Source organism: Nelumbo nucifera, chromosome 1, assembly GCF_055504915.1.
Source record: "Nelumbo nucifera cultivar China Antique chromosome 1, China Antique-T2T, whole genome shotgun sequence".
NCBI lineage: Eukaryota > Viridiplantae > Streptophyta > Magnoliopsida > Proteales > Nelumbonaceae > Nelumbo > Nelumbo nucifera.
In genome coordinates, this window is record NC_142649.1 from 31041442 (window position 1) to 31067588 (window position 26147).

General features: G+C 37.0%; 1 protein-coding gene, 1 long non-coding RNA gene and 1 other non-coding gene across 4 annotated transcripts; 1 reads left to right on the forward strand and 2 right to left on the reverse strand.

The window, feature by feature from the left end:
* Positions 1–554: 554 nt before the first annotated feature.
* Positions 555–3887, reverse strand: LOC148803082 (uncharacterized). The gene is made up of 4 exons (XM_088892245.1): positions 3639–3887; positions 2905–3064; positions 1366–1509; positions 555–1255 (listed from the first exon to the last, which is right to left on the reverse strand). The coding sequence occupies exons 1-4, from the start codon at positions 3885–3887 to the stop codon at positions 555–557; spliced, it is 1254 nt and encodes a 417-aa protein (XP_088748371.1).
* A 130-nt stretch (positions 3888–4017) lies between these two features.
* Positions 4018–4124, forward strand: LOC148803083 (small nucleolar RNA R71). The gene has a single exon (XR_016081604.1). It is a non-coding gene; the product is annotated as a small nucleolar RNA R71 (small nucleolar RNA).
* A 14270-nt stretch (positions 4125–18394) lies between these two features.
* On the reverse strand, positions 18395–25333 carry LOC104590788 (uncharacterized). Of its 2 annotated transcripts, XR_734168.3 has the most exons (5): positions 24707–25333; positions 24481–24623; positions 19765–19912; positions 19506–19650; positions 18395–18890 (listed from the first exon to the last, which is right to left on the reverse strand). It is a non-coding gene; the product is annotated as an uncharacterized LOC104590788 (long non-coding RNA). The 2 variants fall into 2 exon arrangements; XR_016081351.1 differs by lacking the exon at positions 19506–19650 and having other exon boundaries at positions 18401–18890; positions 24707–25318.
* Positions 25334–26147: the final 814 nt, after the last annotated feature.

The window sequence follows — 26147 nt, forward strand, 5'->3', positions numbered from 1 at the left end:
AAAAAAATCACCTAATAAATATCAATGAACTTGAGGGGTTCCAGTCTACTTGGATATGCCATTGCCTGCATATGTGTGTTGGGGTGAATGAGGTGCATGGTTTCAGCTCCCACACCCTAGCCTCAGGCTTACTCCCCCACACTTAAGATGAACATTGTCCGCAATGTTCCTAGTGATAGGGAATGACAATGAAATCAACAAAAGCAATAGCAAGTAAAGAGAAGGGTGAATAGAGGACTCCCTGGATAATAAAATGGGCACTTTGGTGGGAAGCCTCTTCTGCTAAAAATGAATTGAAAGTTTGAAAAAGAGATCTTTATTTTACTAACTAATATCCTAAAAAAATGAAGAGAAGATGTCTTAACCTGTTCATGAACAAGAAGATCATTGGTTGTCAAGATAAACAGTGGATGGAGGGGGTACAATACCACCCACTAAATATGGCTTTAGGCGCTGGCCATTTACCTTAATTGTGCCCTGAACTGGGTGGGTGATTTCTATAGCTCCATGGGGAAAAACCTGAGTGATGGTGAAGGGTCCAGATCACCTGGATCTCAACTTGCCTGGAACAGGCAGAGACGGGAATTATATAAGAATACCTGCTGCCCAACATAAAAGTCCCGCCTCAGCAAGTTCTTATTATGCCATTTTTTAATTATTTCTTTATAGACTTTGACATTTTCATTGGCGGAAAGTCTGAATTCATCCATCTCATTCAATTGCAGCCTCCTTTTAGCCCTTGTGGCCTCAATGTCAAAATTCATGAATTTAAGAGCCCAATAGGCCTTGTGCTCTAATTCTACTAGTAAATGGCATGCTATACCAAAGACCAACCTGTAGGGGGACATGCCAATGGGTATCTTATATGCAGTTCTGTATGCCCACAATGCATCATCTAACTTGATGGACCAATCTTTTCTAGAAGATGCTACGGTCTTTTCCAGAATTCTTTTGAGCTCCCTGTTAGCCAGCTCCACTTGGTCACTAGTTTGAGGGTGATAAGGGATAGCCAATTTATGTGTAATTCCATATTTTTGCATTAACCGCTCAAAATGGCTATTGCAAAAGTGGGTTCCCCTATCACTAATTATAGCTCGTGGAGTGCCAAAACGGGAAAATAGATTTTTCAGGAAATGTACCACCCTCCTTGAGTCATTTGTGGGCAAAGCTATGACTTCTACCCATTTTGATACATAATCAATAGCAACGAGGATGTACTTATTCCCAAAAGAATTTGGGAATGGTCCCATGAAGTCTATACCCCAAACATCAAAGATTTCGCAGATTAAAATATTGGAGAGGGGCATTTCATTCTGTTGGGAAATGTTTCCCGACATTTGGCATTTGTCACATGTGGATACATACCTGCGGGCATCTTGTGTCCAAGCACTATGCCTTCTTGCACCATAAAATGACATTTCTCCCAATTTAACACAAGATGTGTTTCTTCGCATCTAGTAAGCACCTGTTCTAGATTATTCAAGCATGCATCAAACAAAGAGCCAAAAACTGAAAAATCATCCATAAAGATCTCAATAAATTTTTCAACCATATCAGAAAATATGGACATCATGCATCGCTGAAAGGTTGATGGGGCATTGCATAATCCAAAGGGCATCCTTCGGTATGCAAAGGTACCATATGGGCAAGTAAAAGTGGTATTTTCTTGGTCTTATGGTGTAATTGGGATCTGGTTATACCCCGAATATCCATCCAAGAAACATTAATTCTCATGCCCGGCTAGCCTCTCTAACATTTGGTCCATAAATGGGAGAGGGAAATGATCCTTCTGGGTGGCTTCATTTAACTTTCTATAGTCAATACATACATGCCATCCGGTGATAGTTCTAGTTATGATGAGTTCATTTTTCTCATTTGGAACAATGGTCATACCCCCTTTCTTGGGCACGACTTGCACGGGGCTTACCCAAGAACTGTCAAAAATAGGATAAATGATCCCGACATCTAATAGCTTAATTATTTCAGCCTTTACCACTTCTTTCATGTTGGGGTTCAAGCGCCTTTGGGGCTGAATGTAAGGCTTTTTGTCCTCTTCCATCAAAATTCTGTGAGTGCAGATTGATGGATTAATGCCTTTGATATCCTCTACCTTCCAGGCTATAGCATTTTTGTGTTCCCGCAGCATTCTTAATAATTTTTCTTTTTGTAATGGATTTAGTGATGCGGAAATTATTACGGGGAGAGCTGATGGTTCCTCAAGGAAAGCATACTCTAAATGGGAAGGTAATTGCTTCAGTTCAAGGGTGGGGGGTTCTTGGGATGATGGCTTACCAAATGGTCCAAGCAATTTGCCTAAGTTCTCTAATTTGAGAAACCCCTTTCCCTTGAATTGAGGCTTATCATTCAGATATGCTATCATGAGGTTTAATTCTTCATTTTCTCCTTTTTGAAGTTCTCCCTACTGGAGGCAGAGTTCAAGAGGGTCAGCCATCCTACTTACCTAGAAGCATTCATCAATTGTCATATCAATGGCATCAATCATATAACAAGAATCATCACTAGAGGCTGCATGTTTCATAGCATCAGACATTTTAAAAATTATCTCCTCATCTTGTATCCTAAGGCTGAGTTGTCCTTGTTGGACATCAATCATCGCTTTCCCAGTAGCCAGGAAAGGTCTCCCTAGGATAAGTGGGACCTCCACATCTTCTTACATGTCTAACACAATGAAATCAACTGGAAAAATGAATTTGTCAACTTTAACTAAGGCATCTTCTATGATCCCCCTAGGATGTCTAATGGATCTATCAGCCAATTGTAATGCCACTCTAGTGGGTTGGGGTTCCCCCAATCCTAATTTCTTGAAGATAGAAAATAGCATTAAATTGATGCTAGCTCCCAGGTCACATAAGGCTTTCTTAATTTTTAAACTGCTTATGGTACAAGGAATAGTGAAACTCCCTAGATCTTTGAGTTTCTGAGGCAGCTTGTTTAGAAGGATAGCAGAACATTCCTCATTTAAAGCAATTGTAGCCACATCTCCCAGTTTCTTTTTCTTTGCCAATAATTCATTCAAAAACCTTGCATAGTGTGGCATTCTGGGCTAAAGCATTAACAAAAGGAATATTAATGTGTAAACTTTTAAATATTTCAAGAAACTTACGAAATTCCTTCTCCATTTTTTGTTGCTTTAGCCTGTTAGGGAATGGAACTTGTGGCTGTTGGTGCATCCCTTGTTGTACTTCAGGTTGTTCCTTCTTCTGCTATCCAGTCCCAAGGCTTGTTTCTGCCTTGGGTTCAGCCCTATTCTTCTTTTCTACCTCGAGCAACTCTTTTCCACTTCTTAAGGTAATAGCTTGTACCTGCTCTCATGGATTCACTTCAGTGTTGCTTGGAAGAGTTCCCGGCAGTCTGGAAGAGGTTAATTGTGTTAATTGCCCCACTTGGTTTTCTAGGTTCTTGATTGAGGCTTCCTGGTTCTAGAACCTGGTTTTTGCACTTGCTATAAATTTTGTCATCAACTCCTCCAAATTGCACTTTGGTTCGGGCTGATGATAAGTCTGGTGGAAAGGCTTGGAAGTATGCTGACTTGGCCAGGACTGGTTTGGATGTCCCCTCCATCTTGGGTGAAAGGTATGGTGGCTCTGGTAACCCTGCTGTCTTGACAGATTGCTAACATAGTCGAATTGTTCAGTAGATGGCCTAAACTGATTGCCAACTTGGCAGTCAGTACTGATGTGGCCTCCCCCACACAATTCACAAGTAAGAGGCTGCACATGCATGGCAGCTATCTGCATTTCATCAATTTTCTTACTGAGTGCTCCTATTTGTGCAGATAGTGCCGTGTAAGTATCAACATTATGCAGGCTATGCTGCTTCCTAGTTTGGGTTCTTTTAGAATGCCATTGATAGTTGTTGGCTACCATTTCTTCAATGAGTGCATGGGCAACCTCAGGAGTCTTATTGTTTATGCACCCTCCGGTTGCAACATCTAGTATGGTCTTATTTGAGTCGGTAAGACCATTATAGAAGGTCTACACTTGCAGCCATATGGGAAGGCCATGGTGAGGAACTCTTCTCAGCAACTCCTTGTATCTTTCCCATGACTCATATAAAGATTCCCCTTCTTGTTGGAAAAATGTAGTGATATCATTCCTCATTTTAGCAGTTTTAGAAGGGGGAAAATACTTAGAGAGGAAACGGTTGGCCATTTCATCCCACGTAGCTATTGATCCCGCTGGTAATGAATTTAGCCATGCTTTGGCTTTATCCTTCAAAGAGAATGGGAATAACCTCAGCCTAATGGCATCATCACTTACACCATTGTGTTTGAAGGTATCACATATTTCTAAAAAGTTAGCAATATGTGCATTGGGATCTTCATGGGCCATTCCATAGAATTGCATAGTGTTTTGAATCATCTATATAATGGCAAGTTTATTCTCAAAGTTGTTAGCAGCAATAGTAGGCTTGATAATGCTGGAAGCAGCTCTAGTGAGTAAGGGTTTGGCATAATCCATCATGGTTCTCTGTTCAGCCATTTCTTGAGCTTCTTGTTGGACTTGTCTAGCTGCTTTTAGACGGACACGAAGAGTTCTTTCAATCTCCGAGTCATAGAGGATCTCCTCCAGCTCGACTCTGCTTGTCATAAACTGTGAAAGTCAAGGCAATAAAAAGGCTAATACAACAGAATATGATTACTTAAACCTACTATAACTGAGATATGTACAATGATTTATTGTCATACAAGTACTGATCATAATTAAATTTTTTATTATTAAAAAGGATTTGAACCAGCAATCTTATTCACATCCCTTAATTGTAGAATCTTTTAGGTCTACAATTCTTTGGGCTTGCTAGTTCAAAGGAATTCAACAAATGATTGAAATCTGAATGAAATATACAATTCTTGAAATACAATGTACACAATTGCACACATCCATTAACATCTACTAGGTTGAGGGCTGCTTATCAGAGCTGAATTGTCAATGTGCCTTCAGAGGACCTAAATTGGGCTACAATCAGATCTGAGCCAGGTTTGGGTTCAGGTTTGTAAGCTTATGCAAGTGTATGAGTTCACATGTTTGAAGAATTCTATTGACCTGAAATCAGGTCTGATATTGTCCTGTAAATGCTGCTGCTATTGAAAGCAGTTCAGTTCACATTCAATTCATTCAATATCTTGGTTTAGACTTCTTATGAATCCATATAAATGCTCATAAGTCAAAACCATCCTTAGCAACCCATAGTGCAGCAGTAGACAAAACATTCATTCCACACAATTTCAAATCCAGGTCTGTTGTATTGTAAGCTATAGTGCAGCAGTAGCAGATCTGAAATCAGAGCTATCTAACTTGAAAAATTTCAAGGATCAGCCCAGGACCATTAATAATGCCAATTTAGTAATGTTAATTGTAATACAAACCCGTTCAAAACCTGCCCTGATTCAGCCTTGTTGTAGAAGGTCTGCTGTAGCAGCCCTACTATAGGTCTGAATTCTAATAGAAAAATGGTGTAAAAGTGCCACTTTGCATGAAATCTCTTGAGGCATAAAAAATTCTCAGGTTAAATATACTTTTCCTCAACCAAATCAGCTCGGATAGATCAGAGTACAAGTTATCTAACATTGCAAAGTCTGCCCTGTATCCTGCTCTGTTCACAACCCCAGTTCTGATATGGGTGATTTCAGATCCGAATTTCTTCAACCATGGCTATCCACTTGTTCTTGGGGGATAGCAGATGTGTCCTAGGGTGAATTGGGGTGGTGATGACCCCCAATTACCCTCAAACTTACCTCGGTTCAGGTCTGAGTTCAGAGGAATTCAGATCTGAACTATTGTAGTTCTGCTATAGCAGAACTCAGATCTGAGTTCTGATCTGAATCCTTACTTTCCATTCTTTTGTTTATATGGTTCTTCTTTTTTTCTTCTTTTCATTTTTATATATATTTTTTTGTAATGAAAGAAAAATAATAAAGGGCTGAAACATGAGTAGATTTTTTCGACTGAGTGCTGCAGTTCTGCTATAGCAGATCTGAGTGCCGAATGCAACTCAAATCTACAACACTCATGTTTTTAAAATATATTTTTTTTTCTTTTAGAAGACAATAACTTCAAGATAGAAAGGAAAACAGGTCTCCCTTTATTAAAATTAAACTAAAACAAGGAAGAGAAAGTAATCTACTAAAACATAACTACAGTATTACAGCAGTTGCAATCCAAGCTGAAATGAAAAATTAAGCAAATTAAACCAACTATGAATGCAATGCTGAATGAGATCAGATTAAGAATGCTCAATGTTTCCTAATATTATTTCCCCAGCAACGGCGCCAAAAACATGATGTGTGGCTCATTGTGACACTAGCAAGTGCACTAGCCGTTCAATTAATAAAGTAGTGAGTGAAGTATCGTTCCCACGAGGATTTAGGAAATAATTACCAATACTAAACTGGGCACTTCTTATCTGATCAACAATAAATCAAAACTTTATTCAAAAGCTAAAAATTCTAAACTAAAATCTATCTAAATTATTGGCCCAATTGCCTTCAATTCAGGTTAGAAGAGTAAGCAGTTAATGTTAATCTCAGAATTCAGCAATCAATCAAGTTGAATCATTCGAAAAGATTATGATTAAGCCTTGGTTTGGTGAAAACCCAAGGTCATGAACAGCCTCTTTCGAGTGCATATTCATCCTATGCATTAGTGATGATCCCTATATCTTTATCAATGATCTAATCCCATGCATGCATTTCTTCAAACACTTCTAAGGCATCAATTCAAATCTGAATCGATCACCAACTGAATTGTGCAAGTTATCTCTAACCTTGCATCCAATTCAGTTCTTGAATAGTAGATCTGAATTCCTAGAGTCTTTCTCAAGCACTCTAAGAATTTCAAGCTTTAGATTAATTCGGCCAATCTAAAATTTGTAGATCTGAATTCTCTTTCAAGCAATTCAGATCTTGCAATCTCAGATATGAGAATTCAGATCTGAGTTTTGAAAGTTAATTGGCCGAATTAATCTACAATTTAACCCCTATTCAAGAAACTTCAAGTACAATTCACAACCATTCAAATGAATCAAAAAGAATTTGATTGCTGATCTGAAATTTTACAAACTGAAATACATCAAGAAAGAATGGAAGAGGGAGAAAGAAAAATTTACAACAAGGAAGCTGAATTCAAATCAAAGAAAAATGAAACTAGAATAGATGATTACAATAGATCTCTTAATCAAAAACCCCCAATTTCGAACCCACCTTCTCTTCTTGCTAGCTTGACTTGAACTTCTTCAGCCCCTTCTTCTTCTTCTTCCTTGTGCCTAGCCCTTCTTCTCTTCCTTCTCTTCCAGGAGTTCGAACCTCTAGGAGTGGGAGAGCCTTTCTCTCAAGCAATTGAACACCTTCCCCCCTTCTAGAGGCCTCCTTATATAGATTTTCAAGGAGGCTCTTGCCTCTTCTTGAAGCCTCTAGAATTGGGTGTATTACACCTCCTTCTTGAACTTTCTAGAGTTTTCTTGAAAGCCTTTAAGAGTTGCCACCCCTAGCTCTTTGGGTTGCTATTTGGGTTGCACTTAGGCTCCTTCTTAGGACATGATAGCTACACTCTAGGCTGCTCTTTTGGGCTAAGAATGGGCCTTCTCTACTAGGCTGAATTTTACTCTTTGCTAGGATTTTTTTTCTTGGGTTTTTTTCAAGGAATCAGCTTATTCTTCTTGGGCTGAAGTGCTCTCTCTTGCTTCCACAACCGGGCTGGGCTGAAATTGGTCTTTTTGAACATTCTTTTCTTGCATTTTTTCTTTCTTTTTCTTGGATTAATTACTCTTGAAATTTTTTCTTATCATTAAACTAAATTAGAGCAAAATTAAATAAAAATGACATAAAAATCCATGCAAAGACCTCATAAAGTATAGATAAATTGTATGTTCATCAGCACGGTTAAACCACAATAAGGAAATGACATAGGCTAAATTATCTCTGACAACCAATAGATAAAGAAAGAGGGGTTTAAGTTAAAAGATTAAATTCATATTTAAAAAAATATAGTGTTATTATTAAAAAATAAATTAGAAAAAAATAAATTTACGGTATAAAATTTTTTATACTAAGAAATATGGGAATTTCCCCACTTTACTGTATTCAAAAAATTATATCTAAAATATAAAATATTAATATATATCTATGGTTGGGTTGATTCATTTTTGGTTGGTTTACAAATGACCAAACCAAAACTGACCCAACCTAGTTGGGTTGGGAAATTGCTGAATGAAAGCTAATCAGAAATACTAGAAAACCGACCAACTCAGGTTGAGTTGGGTTAGTTAGTTTCATCGATTTGATGAACAACCCTAACCGAAATTAATTATTGTTATTGTATTGTAAAAAAAATAAAAGTAGTATATAAAATATAAATAATTATTAATTATTTAAAAAGTTAAAATATAAAATGATTGTATACTCTTATGTGTTTCTATTATTTAGCTTTCACTTGACATAGCCCATACACTACAAGGGTCCCAACTAGTAGAGGATAGACGTAGCCTATCACCAACCAATGACATAGCAGTTGAGATGGATAGTTGGTGTACCTCCAAAATTGGAGGCGTGGGATCAAACCCATGTAATTACAGGCTATCCATAGTATCAAACCCATGGCTACCCTAATATAAACCCAGAAACGTATATCATGCGATAGCAAAGAAACCTATCACCTCTATGTAAACTGTTGAATTTTTCTTTCCAAAACAAGTGCAACCTAATATCAATTAAAGGCAGTGTTCCTACAGAGAAATTTTTTTATTCATTAAGTTATTTTGTCAAAATTCAGCATAGAGTTAGGGTTATCAATTGTTGGAAGAAATTAAAAGAATGTTTTTTAGGAAGAAAATTTGATATTGTCTTATCTTATTTGTATTGAAAGAGTGGCTTCAAACACTCAAATCCAATGTGCAACAATTGGTGCATACAAAATCTATTATGTAAGGGTAATTTTGAAAAACATTGTCTAAGGTTGTGTTTGGTTTGAAAGAAAAGGTAGGAAAAGGAAGGGAAAAGCAATATTTCCCTACCTTTTCTTTCAAACCAAACAGAACCTAAAAGCATTTTTTTTTCAATAGAATGAGTATCTTTGTCATTATAGATTTTTCTTTCCATGTTAGATTCTGTGATAGGGAATGCTTAAGCCTATTTTGGAAAAAGCAAGGAAAGTTTAGCCACATAAAAGGTAGAAAAGTAAAAGTGGACAAAATCAAAGGTCTAATTGACTAATAAATAAATTATGAATACCATAATGTCATTTGATCAGAAGTAATTTTTTTGTTTCCTTTAGAAATGGGGCTATCCCTTTCTCACAAAATTCAAAAAGGGTAAAATATAAAATCCTCCCTGAGGTTTCTGACGATCATAAAAAGTGCCACTTAATCATTTTAACAAACCCTCATGAAAAAACCTGCAGTTACCTCGCTTCTGTCATTGTCCTAGACAAAAAATGTTGGTCTAATACTTTAGTTTTTTGAAAATATCCATTTTATCCTTATCTCTATAAGTTCGGATGGATATTTATTAAAATACCCCCAAAAGAACCTTTAAGTTTTAACTAAAATAAATTTACCTGATCAAATTGGAAAGAGTAAAAGTAACTTTACTATGTAAACTCATCAGTTTGAGTGAAGTCTAGAAGGGAAACTCTGATATTTTAAATTATGTTAAAAGATGCCCTAATGAGTAATAAGGGCAATTTAGTAACTTTCAAGTCTATGTTACTGGGATAATGATGGAGGGAGGTAACTGCATGGTTTCTTTTTCAAAACTATAGGAGAAATTTTTGTTAAAGTAAAAGCTTAGGGGAGGTTAATTATTATGATTATTAGGGGGGAGGTTATATATATATATAGAGAGAGAGAGAGAGAAATGTTTGCCACAATCCATAACTGAAAATATGAAAGAAATATAATTTAAGCTTTATTTGGATAAGCCTTTGCTTTATTTGAGCTTTGGACTATGGAATACAAAATTGTGCCAACTTAAAGTGTTTTAAGCTAGAGTTTGGTAAGAGTTGCTTTTAAAAACATTGTGATCTAAGTTAATGAACTTTCAATCACCAAATTATAAAGCCTAAGTGCCTATTTGGAAAGGCTTTCACATAGAAACTTCTGATTTTGCAAGGCTGATCCCACCGAGACAATCTATAAGCAATGTTGGTGAAAACCTTGTAACTTCTGATGTTGCTTTTATAAGATGGCTTGGCTCAAGAACCACTTAGTGTAAGTGTTGGGCCCATAGGGTCCATATTATGGGCTCAAGGGGTTCACTGGGCCCTCTAGTGAATTCGGCCAGGCCTTGTAACAGAGGTTGAGCCGAACCCATGTGGCTGGTGTGTAGATCAATGCTTGGGTCCCACGCCATACAAAGAAGCCCAACTAGGCAGCAGTTTGGAAGACTTTTGAGCACTTGATTCTTATTGGGCCTAAAGCCCATTTTGAACTAGGCTGATTTGATCAGTCATAAACAAGGGGCGGATCTGAGATTAGGATGAGCCCAAAAGCTTATCTAATCTATAGATAGAATTAAGAAGAGTCCTGATCCAAATACAGATTTGGATAAGGGCAACTCCTGATATGATCAAGAGATCTTTTCTTAATCATTAAGCAATTGGAGGAAACCCTATTTGAATTACAAGAATTCGAACCCTAGGGGATTTACACAGAACACACCCTGCAGTTTTGTGAGATAGGATCTCAGAAACCCTAGAGAAGAAAAAGCAGTTCGCCATCTTCTTCTCTAGCTCCCTCCTATTACAGCTAACACTATCTATTGTAATTCATTTTCTCTATCAGAGAAAGATCAAGAAAAGTTCTTGATATCAGTCTTTGTTGAAAGGTTGATTCTGTTTGGTGCTCATTGTCATCCAAAGGATTCTTGTGAAGGATTCAGTGTGTAGGATGCACTCTGCTGGTTCTGTTCCACAGTTGTTGTGTCATGTTCAGCAGGAGCAGATCTTGGTGCCTTCTTTGGGCGTTAACACCATCTTTGGGAGATATTATTTCTCTGGATCAGGTATAATTACTCCCTTCTCTTTTGGTTCAGACCTGGTTTGGTTCTGGTTCAAGTAGGATCCTTGAATCTTGATTCTAAAATTAGGGAATGCGATTCTCAATTGAAAGGTAAGTAGAAAATTTTTGAAATTCACCCACCCATTCCGCAACTGTTTTGGCGTCCATACGATAGATTCTACCATCCCTTTCAGAAGCTTCTTTTAGTGACTTTACCCGAACATCTCAATGAAAGCATCTCAATCAATGCTTCATCCTTCCCAAATGAGTCCTCAAATTGGCGCTTTGGGCTTTCGGGCTTCGTGACAGATTCTGAAGTTTATCCAAACACATCCTTAGTTTCATAATTAGTAGGACACTATTAAGGAAAGCTATGGGTTGACAGAGGAAGGGTCTAAAGTGGTAACCCTACAAGAGTGGAAGTTTCTAATTGAGTGAAAGAGGAAAGTTCTAAAGGTGATAACTCTACAGGAGTGGAAGTTTACAATGGAGGTTCTCTCCCAAGTTCGGAAATAAATTATTTAAGAAACTTCCTACATAGATTGCTGCCTATTTCTCTCTATTCTTTCCTTAATTATTTTACTCTTTTTGTATATTATTATACCCAAGTGTGTCTCTAGTTGACATACACAAATACAATTTCTTTTACATTATTTTCTTATCTTCTTGTTCTTTAACTTGGTATTAGAGCCAAGAATTGAAGGTTGATCAGACTAGGAAGTGAATATGAATCTCTTATTACAGTTATTACTAACAGAACTGATGCAGAATAATTAGGAATCAATGATGTTCTTGGCCTACTTCTTAGTCATGAATCATAGCTTACTCAACATAATTTCTCCAATGAAGCTCCCAATGCTAATATTGCTACAAATAATAGCAATAATAATAATAAGAGCAACAAACAAAATTCTCAATTTCAGGACAACAGAGGGGGCTATGGCTATAGTAGAGGTAAGGGCATGGCAATCAGTGTGGATGAGGTCAAAGATGAGGTAAAGGCAATCCAATCGTATGTCAACTATGTAATAAACCAGGACATGGAGTCTTGAAGTGCTACAAATGGTATGATCTGTCGTATCAAGGAGAAAGCAATAATAATTCTCTAGACCATACTGTTGTGTTCCATAGTGTTATGTCCTCCTACAATGGTTCGACTGCTAATTTCGGTCCTACCTAGTATCCTAAAAGTGGAGCAACTCATCATGTGACTCCATATGCTGACAATTTACAAAACAAGTTTGAATTTTTGGGTACGGATCAAGTGAAAGGTAATGGAGAAGGTTTGGAAATTAAGAATGTTGGTTCCTCTTTTATAACTTATGATCAACATCAGTTTAAACTGAAAAAATGTTTACCATGTTCCTGCTTTGACAAAGAATTTGATTTCTGTTAGCAAATCAAATTTTGGTGTTTGAATTTCACCCAGAGTCTGCTCACTAACACTCTATTGTGGCTTTTGAGTTTCATGCTCTTCTCCAAAACACTACATGGTAACTTGTTCCTTATGATCCCACTATGAATGTTGTTAGCTCTAATGGGTCTATAAAATCAAGAGAAAACCTGATGGTTCTATAGACAGGTATAAAACCAGATTAGTTGCTCAAGGTTTTTCTCAGGTTCCTAGAGTCGATTTTATTGATACCTTTAGTCCGGTTGTTAAACCGGCCACTGTCCATACGTTCTTATCTCTAGCCACGTCACATGGATAGGATATCAAACAGTTAGATGTCCACAATACCTTTTTGAATGGTTTTATTCATGAATATATATATATATATATATATATATATATGTGTGTGTGTGTGTGTGTGTGTGTGTGTGTTGTGTCAACCTTGTGGTTTTGAGGATCAGACTCGTCTAGATTATGTTCGCAAGTTAAATAAATCTCTTTATGGCCTTTGTTAGGCTCTTCGTGCTTGGTGTTCTCAACTCAGTAGCAAATTACATGACCTTGGTTTTGGAAGCTAGTAGTGTGATCCATCACATTTTATCTATCAAAAAACTAATATTTCTCTTTATATTTCCATATATGTTGATGATATTATTGTTACTGGTTCTTTTGCTTCTCATGTTTCCCAGCCTATCATGCATTTGTCTCGTAATTTCTTTCTTAAGGGTCTTGGATCTCTTCACTATTTTCTTGGTGTAGAGGCACGTCGAGACAAGAACAGATTGTTTCTCTCTCAACGGTGCTATATCCTTGATCTTTTACAAAAGACCAATCTTGCAGCTTCCAAGCCATTATCCACACCTATGGCGCCTACATCCAGATTATCAAAATTTTAGGGTGAGCCTTTGCCTAATCCTATTCAATATCACAGTATTGTCGGTGCCTTGCAATGTCACCTAACCTGACCAGATGTGGCATTTGTCATGAACAAGGCATGCCAGTTTATCCAAAATCCAACTGATGATCATTGGACGACTGTGAAATGTATTTTGTGTTATCTCAAAGGTACAATCGACTTTGGGCTCTTCTTTGCTGCTAGAGGTTTAAATCGGCCCATGCCGACTACGGCCCGGCAAAGCCTAGCATGAATTTGGACCAGCCTAGCACGACGGCCCATGGGCCGTGCCAGGCCGAGCACGATCGTGTGGGTCGTGTTGGGCCAAGGGTTTTAGGTCCATGGGTCGGGCCGGCATGGCAGAACTATGCGGGCCATGCCGCCCGCGGCCCGACCCATATATTATTTATATAATATATAATATATTATATACTATACAAATTATAATTATATAATAATATATAGTATATAATATATTAATAAAATAAACAATTGTTTGCAATTTTATTATACTAATTTATTTAATTATTGTATATAAGCAATTGTATACATCAAAATTCATATAAAATTAAAATTTTAAGTTTTTTCAATTTTTTAAACAAATAGCTTTGGCTGGGCCCATGGCCTGGCCTGGCCCAAGGCTTGGCTCACAAACCAGCCCGGCCCGCGGCACGGCACAACGCGACATGGGCTTGGGCCATGGGTCATGCAGGGCTGATCCCCAAGTTATTCTAGGAGAGGGCGGACTGGCCGAACACGGCCCGTTTTACACCTCTTTTGCTGCTAATCCCCTTGGGTCCTTAGTGGCATACTCGAATGCTGACTGGGCCAATTGTCCTGATGGCTAGCGTTACACTAGTGGTTATGGTATTTTCCTTGGTTCTCATTTGATTTCCTAAAGTGGTAAGAAACAACCCACTATTGCTTGTTTCAGCACTGAAGTTGATTTTCGTTCCTTAGCTAATACTACAACTATATTGTTATGGCTTCAGTCTCTGTTATGTGATTTGGGTGTCCACCAGTCCTCTCCGCCTATTCTCTACTGTGACAGTATCGGAGTTACGTATCTTGCTATGCATCCAGTATTTCATGCTTGTACCATGCACATTGAAGTAGATTTTCATTTTTTGTGAGCTTACATTCTTCACAAAAATCCGTTGGTTCGATATATCTCTACTAATGATCAACTTGCTGATGTGTGTTTACAAAACCTCTCTCCTCCGTCTGATTTGATTTCCTACGGTCCAAGCTTCATGTGCTTCCAGCCCAATTTCGCTTGAGGGGGAGTATTAAGGAAAGCTATGGGTGACTAATATGAAAGAGGAAGGATCTAAAGGTGGTAACCCTACAAGAGTGGAAGCTTCTAATAGAGTGAAAGAGGAAAGGTCTAAAGGTGGTACCTCTACAAGAGTGGAAGTTTCCAATGAAAGTTCTCTCCCAAGTTTGGAAATAGCTGAAATAGGAAATAAATTATTTGAGAAACTTCCTACATAGTTTCTCTTTATTCTTTTTGTATATATATCGTACCCAAGTGTGTCTCTAGTTGACATATACGGAAATACAATTTCTTTTACATTATTTTCTTTTCTTCTTGTTCTTTAATGACACAACCAAAGTCAAAGGATTTAAGCCAATCAGCTGAATACATTTAGAATCTTTCAGATACAGCTCTAGTCAGTTGCCCGGTCTTTTGGAGGGAATCAGTGATAGTTTGTTTTTAATTGATTGGCCTCTTATAAAAAAACAAGTGATTTTATTGGATTAATAGCTTGTGGTTCAGAAATTTCTGCAATAATTGATTCTCATTGTTCGGTGCAAAACTTGGCTTGACCGGGCAAATGGTTTATCTACTAAATAAAACAGGATCTAGCAATTAAAACAGACTGTAAAAACCGGGCTATGGCAATTGAAATACGATGAACCCTTTGGTCCAAACAGACTGTAAAACAGGATCTAGCAAGTAAACTCACATTTACTTTTGTTTCAAATGTTATCTGTTTTCCTTCGTCGTTGCAGTGTAAATGAAATGAATTAAAACTTGAAACAAAGTATAAGTGAAAGTCAAAACAAAAACAAACCTGAATTTGCACTCTTTAATTTGTACCCTTTCATAGTGCACGGGCTGGTGTTAAAAGATGTACATGGTTGATTTTGGTAACTAAATTGATTGTCATGAACAAATTTAAATAGTCTCATGTCTGATATGGTAATTGCATTCTTAGTACATAATACAGATGTGTTAAAGATCGACGGCTTGAGTTGTTTTATTTCCATTGAAGATGACTTCATTTGTAGAATTTATCTGGTACTCGAGATTAATCTGTACGTACTTGCAAAATGTTGACGAAGAAATTTAATAGTATGTATAGTCTTGAGTCCTTCCAATAACAGAATGAAAAATTATATTTCAAATCTTTCAGTTGGTGACTGAGTTCCGATCACCAGCTCAAAATGCAACTTGAATTGCGATTGAATAATGTAGACATCTATATATCTACTAAATTAATGTTATGCCATGTTAGATGACCTCTTTATTGTGCTCCATTCCCTCCAGAAGCCCATGGAGTTGCCACCTAGCATGGCAATCTCCCCTTTTTTACCCCATCGATTTAGTAAGAAAACCCACTAACATTTCTTCATTAGAGTCTCTCTCTCTCTCTCTCTCTCTCTCTTTACCAACCCCCTCCTAAAATTTCTACTAAACCATCTCTCCCATCTAAAATTCCTCCTAAAAGACCTATTAATCTATATTACATGTCCAATAAATGACCTAAAAACCAAAAAACGAGGCTAAATTAATTAGGTTTTAATTAGGTTAGGTAGGTTTGGTGTTGGGTTGTGGTTGAGAAGAACCCATGCTAAATTCAACTTGTTTGAAATATTTGTATCTATAAACTAGATTGGTTATAAGAATATTAAATTGTGGTCTTGTCATTTCATTAATTTTTCATCTAGTTAAATATTAGGTTGATAAATATCTGATATTATTATATTCCCAACAATTAGGACCTGTTCGTTTTTTGGTAAATTATTTACCTGGGTAAATGCAGTTACCTGGGTAAGTTTTTTCTGGGAAACACTGCATTTACCCATGTTCTTTTATTTTCATGTAAATAAGGAAATAATCATTTTAGCCATAAAAATCTATTATTAAAAGGGGCATTTTTGTCCCATTCAAGTGTTGTCAACTTTCCCCCTAGATGGGAAAGTTGTTAATCCACCTAGGAGATTTGTATGACTTACCCAGGTAAGTGGTATTAAAGAAAATAAACCTTTCCTGATTCCCACATAAATCTAGAAAAGGAACATATCAAGATTGAATTGCTAAATTCCATTTCTTTCAAAAAGAATTATTTTAATTGCATTAAATATTAATTTCCTAAATATTTTCATGCTATAATATAAAGTACTTTTTGTCGAATATGTACAAATGAAAAAGAATTTATGATGTGATGTGAGATTCAGCTTACTCAAGGAATTAGAAACTCTTGTATTCTCATGGTCATATTAATTTAATAATTTCTATTATGCTCAGCACAGTTATAACTGAATCAGATTCACTACAAGAAATTTGTCCTTAAAATCCTTGCCGCCAAAAAGATATTCTCATGGTAATGTATTTTTGAGACAACATAGAATTAAATTATTTGAATCTCCGTCCATCATAAACTTGTAAATTAAGCTAAAGTGAATTATTTTTTTATTATGAATTAAGCAAACAAAGCAAGAAAAAAATAAGAAAACCTTGAAATATTCTGGTCATGCATGCATTAATTTAGAGCATAATGTTAATTAGATGTGTATAGCTGGGTCAGGCTCGGGCTGGGTTCCAGATACCTAGGCACTAGGCCCGTGCCCAACCTAAAAAATAAAAAAGCCTGAATTCTTGGGCCAGAGCTTAGCCCAAGAACTGAAAATCCAAGCCCAACCTGTATAAAATTTCAGGCTGGGTCAATTCGGGCTCGGGTTAGGTGTGACCAAGTTGCACCCCTAGTATAAGTTCATTTCCTAAAACTTAGGGATAGTTTAAGTAATTTACCCTTTTTTGGTCAAATTGTATACCAATATCATACAATAAAAAATACTATATATTTTTAATATCTTGCATTTAAACCCCAAAGCCCAAGCTTGTATTTCAGGCCTAGGGTCTAAGCCAACTAAGGGCCAAACCTAGGTGGCTACAACTTTGTAATAAGTGTTAAGCTTAACCTCTGTCCAACCCATAATCATCCCTACTCTAAATAGGGGTGAACAAATGACAAACGAGTAGGTCTTCTCAGAACAAAATGGAACCAACCTCAAATTGGCCTTAAACAGACCCTATCCAATCTATTATCATGTATGGTTTAGTTTTTGGAACCATTCCCCACCCAATCTGGTTCTAAGGTCTAGGGCTTTACCTTACTCAAACTGACTCGAAGAATCAGCCTTGGTTGGCCTTAGTGGAACCAACCTTAGTTGATCTTGGTAGAAATGGCCTTGGAATCAAGCTTGCCTTGAATTAAATCTCAAAATACTTTGAGGTTGTGAAAATTTGAATCAAAGAACTCATGCTTACAAAGACCAGTCTCACTTGACCATTCACTACAAGAAAAATGGGCTTACTCACTGAACCGCCAGCTTTGCCTTTTAAACCACCGACATAGACATGAGTCAGCGGTTCAGTGGCCGCCTTCTATAGTTGTGCCACCCTAGGTCATGGACGCCGGTCTAGAATACAAAAACCGTTGTCCTAGGGACCCAGTCCAACCATACATTTTCTGGCGGTTTTTAGAGAACCGCTGGCTTATATAATGGATGTGGTAGCCCAAACCGCTGGGACAGGTGGCCTTGACCACCGGTTTATTTCCCTTGAGCGCCGGCTTAGATTAATTTGTCACTTCCATAAACTGCCACCTTAGCTAAATTTTGTAATCAAAACCGGCAGTTTTAACCGCCAGCTCAGACTAAATTGTCATCTAATTTAATCACCGTCATTTCATCAAAGCTGGCGGTTTGGACCGCCGGCGTAGACGTTATATAATCCACCGGTTTAAATGTAATGCTTTGCCAAAGGTGACGGTTTGTTTGACCGCCGGCTTAGGTTTTGAAATTTTTTTTTAAATAAGAATTTCAGTTGACACCTGCTGAAACCTAAAGTGTTCCAAGTATCATTGCAGTAAAAAATAAAAAGGAAAAAAGAAACGTTTATTCAAATAAGCATCCAAGAAAATAAAAAATCTATTAAAATAAGCATCCAGGTATCAGTTAACTGTTCCAAGTATCAAAACGTTTTGATAGCTCCCATACTTGGCCCAATAGGGTCAATATTGCTCCGGACAGTCCCTTCGAAGAGGACAGGTTCTTGAGGAATAATTCAATAGCGCGACCTGAGATCATGAAGACCTAGCTTGCAAATGTCGATCCCATAAATAATTATTTTCCCTCTAGAATGCTCCACCAGCATGAACAGTGCTTGGATCAGAGTTGATTTTCCACTCCCAGTTCGGCCAACTACACCGGTCTTCTCTCCTCCACAAATGCTAATAGGACAGGTTCTAAATGTCTTCTTCTGAATTCTGCATTTTCATGATCAACTCCCCATGAGACCACCTACAGCACCAATAAGTGAAAGAGATTAGTTACAATTTAAGGGATTAGAAAGGCTAGGGGCAGACCAAAGATATTTACTTTTTCTAGATGGTATAGAGTCAGTTTTGGTTTTGGCTTTTAGTGGTCATTGGGCTGGTTGTTTTTGTGAACCAATGACCAACTTGTATAGCTTCTAAGGGGTAAGGTATTTAAACCCCCTCTCCAGGTATTTAAACAATTCAGAACAACTCATATATTGCCTATAGCAACAGGCTCAATGTGAAGATATGGCATTACAGGGCTAGTCCATGCTTAGCATCAGGTACAGGAGTTAGAATGGCCCAGTCATGCATCAGGCCTGATATACAGCTCTAGCCTAGCCTAAGATGAGCCTAGTGCCTAGGCCAAGCAACCAAGATTGCAGTCTCACAGTTCAGCCATAAAAATTCATTTGATTATTGTTAATATTTACTTTTTATGTCATTGTAGAGCGATTTTCTATAGATAACTTGCAATTGTTTTTACATTCCATCTAGTTGTTTTGTTAGGAAAAAAAAACTCTTATATGAAAGTGGTTATCCATGCTTTCATATGGAACATTCAGGCCTAGGGTCAAGTCCTAGCTAATCATAATACCTAGATGGTGAACGGTAAAGCCTTTGCTGGTTTCAATCTGGGTGACTTGCAAAGAAAGGGTGTGATTGTATTGACAATAATCAGTGCTCTTAACTCAGAAATTGAAAGGTGTCCATTCTTATCTGCATCAATTTGCTTAAATAACCTGTGATTGCATTGACAAGATAGTGATCAAGTAGTGCTACAGGATATAACAATCCCTACTTATTGAGTGCATAAAAAGGGAATATGAATTTTGAGAGGTTTAACAAAGACTAACCTTTTTATAATATCTTCATTAGGTTCACCATCATCTTTGAGGAGCTTCCCTAATGATTTCCTTTCCAGATATTTCAAAATTTTCCAGAGATTACATGCTTATGCTTTGCGTATTCAAGTCTTCTCTGCTGAATCCAAGGTTGAAAGACCTGAGCAAGATTATATGAAAGATAACTCAGTTAAAACAGGAAAGAGTTATAGTTAATATCATAATTCCAACCTGCAAGATGATAAGAGGATTGGAGTCCATCTAAAAACACTAAAGATACTGGAATGGTGAGGACATAAAGACACTCTATATTCACTAATCTTCATTACTTTCCATTTTAGCAGTTACCATATCAGAATCATAGTAAATAAATACATTATTATTATTATACAACATGCATATTTTGGTAATTATGGATTTATTTACAGAAACATTGTGCCACGACAGCATTGATGAGTAAGAAGAAAAGTAGCTATCATATTATCAAATATATTGCCTAGTAAATTTAAAATCCTCCAGGTGAGAAGATGATTCCTGTAACTTGGTATGTCATACTATTATCAAACAAAATTTATTAAAAATTTAAAATTAATAAATGTTGGAACCATTTGATACTGGTGCTTTACATATTGTTCCCTGAAAAGAGGTAATCTTCATCTTACACCAACTCTCCATTTACCCTCAGCCATTTAATTGTGTTTTCCAAATTTCTTACATTAGCAATTATACGGAATTACTTTATGTTGTTATCTTCTTTGATAACAGTACCATTGCCCTTTGCCTCCACTTGATCTCTTCTTGATATGCCATCCTCTCACCAACTCACCCTATTATGTTTGTCAACAGTTCTTGGGATGTCTCTTTGGATAAACATGACTGAACATTACAAACATTCATATTACAAGAATTACACTATTCTTTAATGCAGCATAAGAACCATTTCTTCTCAAGCCAAAAGTTTCCAAATTGGCAAGGGGTGGGGCCTTGATCAGTACCCTCTTCATGCAATGCCACAACACTTTGTGTATTTTTGTGTGACGAGAGCAAGTATGCAGAAAACAGCTCATGAAGACAGTGGTTCCATGCCTGAGTTGTAAACCGGTAAATCAACAAAAGGTGCATGGTTTGTGCTTTTCCCACTCTTGAAACAGAGGACTCACACATGAAGGGATAAGTACTAGGATTTCTGTCCCCTTTGGAGCCTCTCACATGTGCTGATAATAGTTTCTTCTATTTTATCCTTACTTTTAGTGATATTATGATTCAAGTCAACTGTTGATACCAATATTTTGAAAACTGGACTGGACCGTGGTTTGTATTTAAAATTTAACCGGCCACTGGTGAAAAAGTCTAATGGTTGAAGCATCCAAAAGTCCAACTGCTCAAACTGCTTGACAGTTCTATACCTAAACCCATCTATTTATTCCTTTTTTTTATATATTTTGTCAGTAAGAACTAAAAAAGTTATTTAAAATCAGAAAAAAGTAGGTAAAGGGTGCAAGAAAATACAAGAATAGTACAGAAGGGCCAAAAAAAATCTTGAGGTTTCTCTCAAAGGTTGCACTAAACAAACTTGAGCCTCTAAGAGTCATTTTCTCAGAACTCAAAGGTCCATTCAGTGTACTAAAAGAAATTCCAACCCAGTCTTGACTAAAGACTAACCCAACAACAGCTCTCTGCTCTCCAATAAATCCATCCGGTCACCCCCAATCTGGATACAGTATCAGCCAAAGCATAAATTAAATTCTTTAGGCAAGTAAATGTGATGTTCACCCTGGATGCAAGAACTTTAGCTACCCTAAAGAAATGCCTCATCTTCCAAGGTGCGTTAATCCATGTGAAACAAGTTTTCCCAGATGCTTAATAATTTCATCAGATACTATTTAAGGTGCATATGACATAATTGTGATAATTATCTCTTCTTCCAAGTCTCTCTATATTATCAAGTACTAACATATATGGCTTAATCCCTTAAATCTTTGTCTGCTATTGAAAATATCCATTTTATCCTTATCCCACAACATTTCTGCAAAAAAGAAGCATGCTCTTCAGCTTCCTTAGTATTGGTCTTATGAGGGTCTACAGATAAAATATTCCAGAGATTTCAGTAATTTCAGGCATTTTGATATTCTTGTTTACTGTCTTTTCTCTTTGATTTAGTCCATATCCAAATTGGACATCCATGTTGTCATAAGAGAATATAAAGGATAGTGTTCCGGTTGAAGGGTGACAGGCATAAATGGTGTTTTTTATTATTGTTGATTTGATTAAATGTTTTTATATTCTTTCTTTTCTGTTTATTCATTAGCAAGTACTGACAGTGGATGTGAATCACAATTAGGAAAGTTAGTGAATGGTTGATATGCTAGTTAGTAGTGACTGGCTTGAATTGCTGGCCTGCTTAGCAGGACTTGCATTGAAATGTATAAAATGAATTTGACTTGTGTGTCCAGAGAACCCCATTTAGTGTGTGAAAAATCATTTATGCTCAATTAATTTTAGGCTACCTTCATCAATGAGATCAAATTCTATTTGCAACCTATAAACATAAAAGACTGTAACTTGAAGTTGTTTGTTTGGAGACTATCAAATTCAATATGATTTAGTAACTAGTTTCAAATTTCTTAATAAAGAGTAGAAAAGTAAAGCTCAGGGTGTCCAGGGTAGAGAACTATAGCTACTGCTGGTGGTAATGGGTAGGTTAAAGTTCAACCTCCAGAAATTAGAACAAAATTTGTCAGTTTATAGTCAAAGTATCAGCCTACAGAAATTGGTTCCTGTGTTCACTAGGGAAGAACACATGTAGACCCTCCCAATGCCTGCAGAAAGGTTAGTATTTTTTCTATGTTCTGTTTAGTTGATATTAGCTATAATAAAAGTATTGATTTTTTAGATTGGTTAATATAAGTATATATTTGACTTGTGATTTTTTTCCTTTTAGCTAAAGGTGTACAATCCACTCAGAATTTAATCAATTATGATTATCCTTGAACACTAGAAACTTGTATTTGTGATAAAAGCTGAATTCTTGTTTTGATCAGCCACAATTAATTTTATTATATAATTACATATTGTAAAAATAAGGTACAACTTTCATGTTCCAAGCACCCCTTGAGGGCAGTTAGCCTTTTCTAGCCTAGCCACCACTAAAAATTTACTAACTCCATCGTTGGAGAATTAATCCTCAATACTTCTAAATTCTATTCACCCCTACCTCTCTGAGGCTACTGGCTTAACATGGTGTTCACTTGTAGCTAGTGCCCAGCCCCAATTCACATTTAATAATCTCCCTTTAAGTGTGTCGAGGTTTCCATGATCCGCATGGACACTTTATAAAGGAGGATGTGACATGCTACCAATTCCTAATGATGTCATCTATTGTAAAAGGTGCAAATGCATCCAATGCTTTTACTCAGTGCACTACCTTTTTTTCAATCCACTTAAGCACAAATTTCACTTCACCCTATCAAAGTTGATCCTATAAAATCTTCCATTTTCCTGTTAATTTGTCATTGTGTATATCCTCTTTTTCTATTACTGCTGTTGGAGCGATTCAAGCAACCAAAGGTGCAGACTCCATGCTTGGGTTACTGTTGATGCCAAGGAACCTGTTGTGCTGACTCCAGCAAGGACTTATCAAACCCTTCCTATACTTTTCTTAATAGATAACTGATCCATCCTATTCTTCATAAATCCTCTTACTCTAAACATGATTTCCAGATTTATAATTAACTCCCAAATAGACCTGTTCACGAGCCAGGCTTCAAGAATGACTTACACTATGTCAGGCTCAGGCTTCGGGCTGGGCCCCATTCAAATTTTGGCAAAAGCCAAGCCCCAGCCCGGTCCATGAACAGGTCTACTCCCAAACCCTGTTCCAAGCCCAAAAAACAGAAGTTTCTATACATCCTACATCACCAGTCTGCCCATGGTTGGATTGGTCAGACCTATCTATATTCTTCTTACTCCTCGGAGTTTGGACCTAAGGATACTTCAGTAGTCCTCCCTATATAATATCTAAACATCCTACCAAAAAGGCAATTGATAGTCAATAGAAGACCTATTAGAAATCTCCTTTTAACAATTGCCCAAATGACTCTAATATGTGAATTTATACAATATTAAGTTAATGCAAATCTCCTTTTAACAGTCTTACCTTTAGCAATTAACATGGCTTTCTAGGTTCAACAGATTAACATGGCTTTCTAAGCACAAATTTCACTTCACCCTATCAAATTAACAGACCACCCTAAACCCACTTAAGCATTATTGCCAAAGCAAAATTAACATGTCTTTTCTATCAAATCTAGGATTCACTAAAAATAATTTGCTTTTAAACCCAAGAAAGGGGCTTTCTTGGTGAATCATATATTTCCAAAGAAATCAAATTCACTGAAGAAAGGAGTATACTGAAGCAGAATTAACTACAACTCAAGTGTTATCAAAACTATCAAGAACTGGAACTGTAAAAGTATAACTGATCCTACCAATGCACAATGCACTTAATTCAAGAATCCATCAGCATGCAAAAACCCACAATTTACAATTGGCGAACAAAAAAACTTACAAGAACAGCAATTATTTCGGTGCTAGGAGTATAGAACCAATGCAACAAAAAAACTTGCATTCACATACTTGATCTATGACACATGTACTCATCTTCGTATAAGAACCAAAGCAAGAAAAGAAGATAGCGTAAATAAATTAATATGGATTATAGGATCTTACAATATTTAATAGCGCAAGATCCTCTTGAAAAAGTTTAAGAGCCTCGTCACCGCTAAGAGGAAAGAAATCAAAACCGCGAGTATAAAGAAAATATAGATTGAACTTCTGCGTACTAGGAGTGTAGAGTAGTAGCTGTTCTCGACCTAAAAAAAGGCAAGATTAGGGTTTTATAATTTATACAGAAAGACGAATGGGGTATAAAAAATATAGGGGTCGATGAACGTACCTTTCTCGACTCTCTGTTGAATTTCACAATTCTCAATGCGTCGATTGAATATAAATCCGACCTCAACGATTCAGAATCACGATCAACGAAGGAAACTTTCCATATCATTGCTGTTGTGTGGGAGAAAAAGTGGAGAAGTAGAGTTGTGTAGGAGAGAAAGTAGAAGTGGAGTCATATTGCTCGTAGAAATCGCGTGGCTCCATGTGAATTTAGAAATGGAGGGAAAGCATTGAACCAGTTTTATTCACTGAAACCGCTTCAATGCAAATACCGCCTGTTTAGTTCACTGAACCGACACCCTGTTTTAATCATTTCCTTGGTTTTATTCAATGGTGACAGTTATGATAAAACTGCACCATTGATGCATCAAGGCCAGTGGCGTAGCCGTTTTTTCTTGTAGTGTAATTACTCATGAAATCTTCCACTTTATGAAAATAACTAACACAAAGGAGTGATGGCTTTAAAGATGGACATGAGTAAAGCGTATGATACACAGTGTAGTGGATTTTCTTAATGAGAGTTTTAGAAATGATGCGATTTAGGGAAAAGTGGACTGATTGGATCATAAAGTGTCTAACTTAGTGGCTTATCAAGTTTTGGTAAATGGCAATGCCAGTAGAAGGGTGTTTCCAACAAGGGATCTTAGGAAAGGAGATCCCATCTCTCCTTATTTATTCATTTTGTGCTTTGATGTCCTCTTGACAACTCTTAATAGACTAGTAAATGAGAATCAATTATCTGGTGTAAAATTGAATAGAGGTTGGCCCATCATTTCTCACCTATTGTTTGTAGATGATAGATTTATTTTCACTTTTTGCAAATTTAGAAGAAGGGAAGAAAATCATGGAAGCAATTAAGCATTATGAGAGAGCCTCGGGCCAAAGGTGAACTCCGCTTAGTCGGGAGTCATCTTTGTCTCCAACTTGCATCCTAAAGTGACACCACTGACTTCAATGGTGTCTACCATTCCTTCCTATTGTATCTCATGTTTCCTACACCCAAAGAGAGTTTGTAATGAATATTTGAAGCAAATTTAGAAAAAGTTTTGGTGAGGGAAGTCAATGGGAAAAAGCGAACTTGCTTGATTGGTAGTATTGGACGGAGATAAGACTCGCGAGAATCCCGGATCTATATGTTATAGGAGAGTCCCAGATCTGTATGTTACCTGTACAGTTAGGAAGTCTTTTTGTTTTGTTTTCCTTTCTGGATTAGGAAGACCTTTCTTTTAAGAAAGTTTTGGGGAGCAAGGAACTCCACTGTGTTTTTCTCATAAGGTATCAATGGAAGAAAACACATCTTTGGCTTCCGAAATTTTTCTCATGGTATCAGAGCGGAAATCCGTCTCTCCTTCTTTCCTCTATGTTTCTTGATTCTCTTATGCAATTTTGATTTGGTCTAAGTTCGGAGGACCTTGATTAAGTTGTGCTTCCTCTGCCCATCG